Below are 7,500 nucleotides of genomic sequence, written 5' to 3' on the forward strand. Positions count from 1 at the left end.
AGGGGGAGAAAGAGAAGGAGAAGGGGAAAGGGAAGAAGGAGAAGGAGAAGTGGAAGGGGAAGGGGAAGGAGAAATAAAAGAAGGAGAAGGAAAAGGGGAAGGAAAAGGAGAGGGAGAAGGAAGGGGAAAAAGAAAAGAAGAAAAGTATGATGATAATAATGATAATAATGATGATGATGATGATGATGATGATAATGATAATAATAATAATAATAATAGTAATAATAATAATAATAATAATAATAATAATGATGATGATGATGATGAAGAGGAGGAGGAATAGAAGAAGAAGAAGAAGAAGAGAAAAACAAACAAAAAAGCGATAAACACTGAAACTGTTTATGCTACGTCGTGGCATTTTTTTTCTTGTTTTTTCTATTTTTTCGTGTTGACGAATTCGTGCAAAACGAAGGGTGTTTGACAGCTGATGTGTTTTTGAATGTCATTTTATGTAGGCCGTTTGATGCTTACTCAAGGAGCGTCTTTGTTTACTATGTTTTTCTCCTTGTTTCTGTTGCCTTTCTCCTTCGTTCTCATTTTCTCGTCCTCCTCCTTCCACTCTTTATTCGTTTTATTCATTCTCTTGTCCGTGGTTTGTTATTCTTCCTTTCTGCTCATGCTGTTGGCAACCCCTTCTCCCTCTCCTTCTCCTATCCCCCTCTTCTACCCCTTCCTCCTCTTATTTTACCTCCTCCTCTTTCTTTGCCTCCTCCTTCTCCTCCTCCTCCTCTTCCTTCCCCTCCTCCTCCTCTTCCTTCCCCTCCTCCTCCTCCTCCTCTTCCTTCCCCTCCTCCCCTCCTCTTCCTCCCCCTCCTCCGCCTCCTCTTCCTCTCCCTCCTCCTCCTCCTCTACTCCTTTTCTTCTCTCTCACTTCCCCCCCTCTTCCTCCTCCTCCTCCTCCTTCTCTTCTTCATCTTCTTCCTCCTCCTTCTTCATCATCTTCTCCTCCTCCTCCTCCTCCTCCTCCTCCTCTACTCCTTTTCTTCTCTCTCACTCCCCCTCTTCCTCCACCTCCTCCTCCTCCTTCTTCTTCTTCATCTTCTCCTCCTCCTCCTCCCTCCTTTTCTTCTTCTTCTTCTTCCTCCTCCTCCTCCTCCTCCTCCACCACCACCTCCTCCTCCTCCTCCTCCTCCTCCTCCTCCTCCTCCACCTCCTCCATTCTTCCTCTTTCCTTTCATCATATTTTGCTTGTCCTGACATCGTGACATCATCTCTCTATCTCTGGAAAGAAAAATAAATCGTGGAAGGCTTTCCTAACAAGCCATCTTTATTGCTTTCATCTCTGCAAAATGTTCCTTTGATTATGTTCATGAATAACTTTTGAAAATTTCCGAGAAATTTTGTTTTTTTTAAGAATGAACAGCTGAACCATTTTGTTAGTATTGCTATTATTTGTTTGTTTTTACTGTTGTTTTATTGTTTTGTTTCTGTTATTGTCATTATTATAATTGTTATTATGATTATTGTTATTATTAATATTATTATTACTATTGTTATTATGATCATCATATTCCATTTTTTTTCATTTTGTAACTATTTTCTATAACTTTAGTTACCGTTTATAACTGCAACTGTTACTTATCGTTGCCTTTAGAATCCTAAATCGATCATCAAAACATAAACGAAGAATATAACAAAATATAATCAAATAGAATGAAATATGTCGAAATATAATGAAAAATCTAATTCTCATATTACACAATCCCTTACCGGAAATCACCCCACACCCATAAGGCTCACAGTTGCTTGGTTTCGAATGGGAATTTCGCCCTAACCGCTCACCCCGTGCTTGCGTGTGAGGTGTCTAATGCAGGTTATTGTTCTTACAAGAGAGGGATTAATAATGAGGTTATTAGGTCTGTCTTTGCGTGTTGGTTGGTGTGTGGTGATGGTTATCTTAGTCATGTTAGGTTGTGTTCTGTTTGTTAGTTTTGCGAATTTACTTTTTTTTCACTTCCATTCGTTCTTTTTCCTTTTTCTGTATAATCTATTTTATTTACTTATTTACTTTTTATTTTCTTATATTTACTTTGTATCTATTTCATGCATTATTTTATTGCTGTTCATTAATTTATTAGATTATATTATTTCTGTTATTGTTGTTATTGCTCGACCGAATTTGCGACGTTCCTTGGTGCACTGGACTCGGGCGCTGCAGAGAACGAATAAAGAACGATATATAAGTAATCTTGCTGAGGTCAAAGATAATTTCTCCGTAAATAACCTTCGCTCGGCCTACCAAGCCCTGAGAAAGCTGAACTCCCAAGCCCTTCTCACAGTCCGCTCAATGGATGGGCGGATCATCTCAGAACGTGTTGGGGTTCGTGAACGCTGGGCTGATATTCTGAGCAGCTGTAATAGCAGTTAGTCTGGATGCAAGTGGTGTCACAATCCCTGTACCGGATCCACTCATCAGCGAAGATCCTCCTACCCTGACCGGGGTTAGCGGTTTCAAAGCTGAAGGTAACAAAGCAGCCGACATATGCGGTATCCTTGCTGAACTAGCAAAGGCTGGTGGTGAACCTATGGCGCGGGGCTTGCATGCTGTCCAGGGTGCCATTTGGCAGTCTGGTACCATTCTCCTTGATCTGCTGAAGGGTATGGTAATCCCTCTCTGGAAGGGGAAAGGGGATCGTTGGGACTGTAGCAACAGCCGTAGCATCACACTGCTTAGCATACCAGGCAGCGATCTTGCTCATATTCTTCTGAGACGGATCCGAGACCACCTACAGAGGCACCAGAGGCCGGAGTAGTCTGGATTCACTCCTGGCAAGTCCACAATAGACCATATCCTAGCGTTTCAAATCTTCGTGGAACGCCACGCCGCGCCGTCGTGAGTTCGAACGTCGGGTGCTCGCAGTTTCCATCGACCTCAAGAAAGCGTTCGTCTCGGTACTTCGCGAATCTCTTTGGGTAATTCAGAGACTAAGGGGAATTCCAACAAGGATTATTGGATTAATAGCAAGCCTGTATATTGGATCAACACTAGCCAATATCAAGGTTCTTGGCCCAAGATCAAGTTCCAGGATTTTGGGACCCTGTTAGAAGACGTCAGTAAGCAGATTGGCCTGGCAGCAGATACCATGAACTCAGTCAACGAGGGTTTTTGGAGATGCCGGTACCTGTGCAGGACCAGATAATGTTTACAGTGCCCTGATACCGCCAGTTTTACATTATGGAAGTGAAAACTGGATGCTCTCTTGTGCATTGGAGTCTTGTCTTGATGCCTTTGCCCTGTGGATGACCGTGCCCGTCATTTTTGTCATCAACATCTCTTTAATTACTATTACTCATTCATGGTAATTAAACTTAACATCCCCAGGTCATTAAGTTAATTTTGATAACTGGTTAGTTGACATACACTCACTGCCCGCCCATTTTCCCCCCTCACAGCATCCACAAGTACATCTCGATCACTAAGCCCTTCTCGAGATCGGTGACGCCCAGGAAAATCGTCCTTATGATCGTCGTCGCTTGGGCGTGGACCATTTTCTTCAACCTGACGCCCACGCCCATCATCGGTCTCACGGAAACAGGTGAGGGAGAGAAGGGGAGGGAAAGGGAAGGATGGGAAGGGGAAGGAAAGGGAGGGGAAGGAAGAGAAAAGGAGGGGAGGGAAGGGGAAGGAAGGGAAGAGGAGGGGACTGGAGGGGAGGGGAAGGAAGGGAAGGGGAGGGGAGGGAAGGGGAAGGAACGAAAGGGAAGGGGAGAGGATGGGAAGGAAGAGAAGGGAAGGGAAGAGAAGGGAATGGGAGGAAAGGAAGGGAGAAAGAGGGAAGAGAAGAGAAGGGAGGGGAAGGGAAGGGAAGAGAAGGGAAGGGGAGGAAGGGAGGGGGAGAGGATGGGAAGGAAGAGAAGGGAAGGGTAGGAAGGGGAGGGGAAGGGAGGGAAAGGGAGAGGATGGGGAAGAAAGAGAAGGGAAGGGAAGAGAATGGGAAAGGAGGGGAGGGGAGGGAAGGAAGGAGAGGGAATTTCTCTCTCTCTCCCCCACCCCCTCCCCCTCCGCCTCCCCCTCCCCCTCCCCCTCCCTTCCTCCCCTTCCTCCCTTCCTCCCTTCCTCCCTTCCTCCCTTCCTCCCCCACCTCCTTCTTCTGTTATCAGTAAATTCTTTATCACTGTCTCTGTCTTAACACTGTTTATAAGCTAATATTTACATGGCACGTGTAACTCAAACAAACTACTTCCTTTCTGTAATCATCTCAAGAACTGTTTTATTCATGCCTCAGAAAGACAACATTAAACAACTTACCATTATTTAGAAAACTATTTGAGCTCAAGATAACTCTTTCCAGAGGCAATATGTTAAAGATCATTACCTATCAGGTATTATATAGTCTTCTGGACAAGCAAGACAAAAATTTCCGAGTGCAACATATTGGTAGGTGATATTGTAATTGATATGAATGGTAATTAGGTAATAGTGTTGTGGGCATTGCCAGCATCAGGCATCAATAGCTTCAGGAATCAAAGCTTCAATTTCCCCGCAGGCTTCAAGACAGGAGCATCCCAGTGTGGTCCTCCTCCTCCGAAGAAGGGCCTGCAGTACATTCATGCCGGCCTCAACACTACTGTCAACCTGGTTATCCCCCTTGTGGTAATGAGCTACTGCTACTACAAGATATTTAAGGAAGTCAAGGATCACCTTAGTAGGTTAGATATGGCGGCAAAATTTTGTTCTGCGTCTTATTGGTATTGCTCTATTAATCAATTTATTTATTTGTTATTCGTTTATGTGTTATAGGTGAGTTTTGCCTTATAAATGGACCCTTGTAATGTGTCCAGTATTGATGGTCTTCAATGGTTTATATTGAAACTTAATATATGGATTTATGAGGAGATGGACCTACAGAAGTCAATAAGTATATACATGTCCTGTTCTGTTGATCATGTTATATCTGAACTGAATTACTCTCCTCAGGATGCAAGAATTTACTGATGTGAATGTGCGCAACTCCCTCATCCAGCAGAAGCAGATTACTGAGACACTGTGCATTGTTTTATCAGTGTTTGTGCTGTTCTGGTTGCCATACATTGTGTACTCACTCTCTTTAGTCTTTTTGGGACAAGATAAAGTACCAAGGATATTTAATCCAATTGTAAGTTAGCCCACTATTTTGTTAGACTGCTACAGTATTTGAGATATTATTATTTAGATGAATTTAATTTCTCACTGTTTGAGTAAGAAGGTCTGCATTTGAAACTGCAGACATTTTAGTATCGTAAAAAGTTTAGAAGATAAAATTTACAGCCAAAATGCTTTAATGGAGAGCTATCAAATTTGAAATTGTCCACCAGACATAGAAAAAAAGATCACTTCTTTTATTAACTCTGTGAGGATTTACACAGGCTTACTTATTTGGCTACATGAACTCCGCCTGCAATCCCATCATCTACGCTCTTCGCTCTCCTTCGTTTCGCCGAGGATTTAGTGAGATTATTTGTTGGAGATCTCGATACATCCCAGGTACGTACCCTTATGTTATGGTATGCTGAACTGCATTCAAGTTGTTGTGTTTTGTGAAAATGCAAGCTGTTAATGCATTTTTGGAATAATTGTAACTCTATTTTCTTTTTTTTTACTTTTGTTATATTCGATATTGTAGATAGCACTTTTATTGTATTGTGAATCATTAGATTTCTTGTATCTTGGTATTTATAATTTTTCTATTTTTCTTTCTAATGGGTTTTGTAAAAGTCAGATTGGACTTGCTTGAGTCAGACACTTCTGGTGTGTAAGTGTGACGGAGAACAGTTGGCTTTCATTTCAGTGTATATAGACTAACTACTTTGTTAGTAGCATGTAGACATAAGTATTTACTATTTCATGTCATTATACACAGATAAAATGACATACATAAAACTCCTCTACTTTTTGTAAAATCATGCACATTTCAGATTGTTCATTACATACAATTGGGAGAACTGTGATTTCAAATTGTTAATGAATGATTGCACTCTTGATTAGTAAAATCCGTGTCTTGACACTCTCAAACCATCTGTAGATTCTATACTGTGTTATTATTTTTTTTTTATGATTTCTCTGTTTATTCTCAGTCTAAAAGCAGATTGTGTATAATACTGTTCTGTAAGAAAAGATGATGATTTAACAGAACATTAAACAGTTTCACTACAGTGACAGGAAGATCTGTTTCTAAAGTTTACTTAGAATATCAATAATTTCAAAATGTATTTATATACATTTCTCATTATCATTATCAAAATTTCTTTGAACAGTGATAAGAAATGTCAACATTTAAATGACAAAAATCGCAAAAAATGGAAGACAACTGCATTTCTTGAATCCTTAATCAAACCCCAACTTTGTAGTAGATTTGAAGAGTATAAATAGAGGTTGCATTCATTGATACATTCCAGCTAATAGTCTAAGCAGCGGCTCCACCTTCCGGACTCGATTGACACAGAGAAGTACTGTTATGGGTAAGGAGGAATGTGAATGGTGCCTTTTTTTCTAAATCCACAGATAGCTGTGTGCTTATGTCCAGTGCTGCTGAGTTTGTCCATTTTGTCATATGTATGTTTGTCTTGATATAAATAAATAAGGGTTTATGGTTATGAATGATTCATATTTAGACTCTATGTATAGAAAACATTTTGTTAAGGAAGTGCTGTGATATATGTGTATGTGAATTGTATAAATACTGTACATGCACATAGTTTTACTCATTTACACATATATGTTGGGATAAACATAAATATATATTTTACACAACTATTGTTTTAACAGGAACATTTTTCATCAGCATTTTAGAACACAACCATTTATCATGTGTTACAAAGTCCTGTCTAAGTCCTGTATTGCAGCTTTCTTGTATGCTGTCCTCTCATCCATCCACTGTCAAGACTAAGGCTGCCTTTTTTAATCATCTCATTGATTCTGTATAATGCAGGCATAAAAATAGGGTTATAAAAATGATTATGATAATATGATGAAGACTTAAAAAATGCAGTGTACCTTGCTGTTTGTTTGAAAATCAGACCTAATTTTGCAGATGCATGTAGTTATTTAAAAGTGGATTACTGAAGGCAGCTTCTGTGTCTAACTCTGATTGACTTTGCAGGTACTTCAGTTGTTTTCTCTGGGGATGAAAGACAGTTTTATGATTTAATGAATCTGCACCACTTGGGGGATGAGAGATTTCCTGTGTTTGAAGGAACTATACGATGCCAGCCTGTCACTGAAAACAGGAGAAACACCCCAAGGCTTACAAGGGCTGTGCACTTTTCAAGATTGTAGTAACTGAAGAACAAATTAATTTTTGTTTTATTCTCTAAAATACTGGTCAGTACTTGCTGCTGTATCAGTGCATGGGTGATGGGAGATTAAGGTGCATTCAGACTACAAAATATGAGAATCAGGTGTCGGTGTAAACAAACATTTGATATGCCACACTACTAACTTTATTGTAGATTGTGTCCTCTAAAGTTTTGGTTGCTTTCTGGTATATGGGTATACACTGTGAGTTTCCTGCTCTAATGGAT

At 40.3% G+C, this 7,500-nt stretch overlaps 1 protein-coding gene across 9 annotated transcripts in view; it reads left to right on the top strand.

Annotated features, from left to right (window-relative positions):
- The window catches only part of LOC113805345 (neuropeptide SIFamide receptor), an 81,957-nt gene that overhangs the window by 65,595 nt on the left and 8,862 nt on the right, over positions 1 to 7,500 (top strand). For 5 of the 9 annotated variants that reach the window (XM_070113644.1, XM_070113643.1, XM_070113645.1 and 2 more), the window contains exons 3-7: positions 3,394 to 3,536; positions 4,488 to 4,650; positions 4,919 to 5,096; positions 5,347 to 5,464; positions 6,376 to 6,438. In XM_070113644.1, coding sequence (XP_069969745.1) covers positions 3,394 to 3,536; positions 4,488 to 4,650; positions 4,919 to 5,096; positions 5,347 to 5,464; positions 6,376 to 6,438 — 665 coding nt within the window. The remainder of the gene's footprint in view (positions 1 to 3,393; positions 3,537 to 4,487; positions 4,651 to 4,918; positions 5,097 to 5,346; positions 5,465 to 6,375; positions 6,439 to 7,500) is intronic. The other 4 variants (XM_070113649.1, XM_070113648.1, XM_070113651.1 and 1 more) reach the window with 1 other exon arrangement.

Source organism: Penaeus vannamei, chromosome 34 (genome assembly GCF_042767895.1).
Source record: "Penaeus vannamei isolate JL-2024 chromosome 34, ASM4276789v1, whole genome shotgun sequence".
Taxonomy (NCBI): domain Eukaryota; kingdom Metazoa; phylum Arthropoda; class Malacostraca; order Decapoda; family Penaeidae; genus Penaeus; species Penaeus vannamei.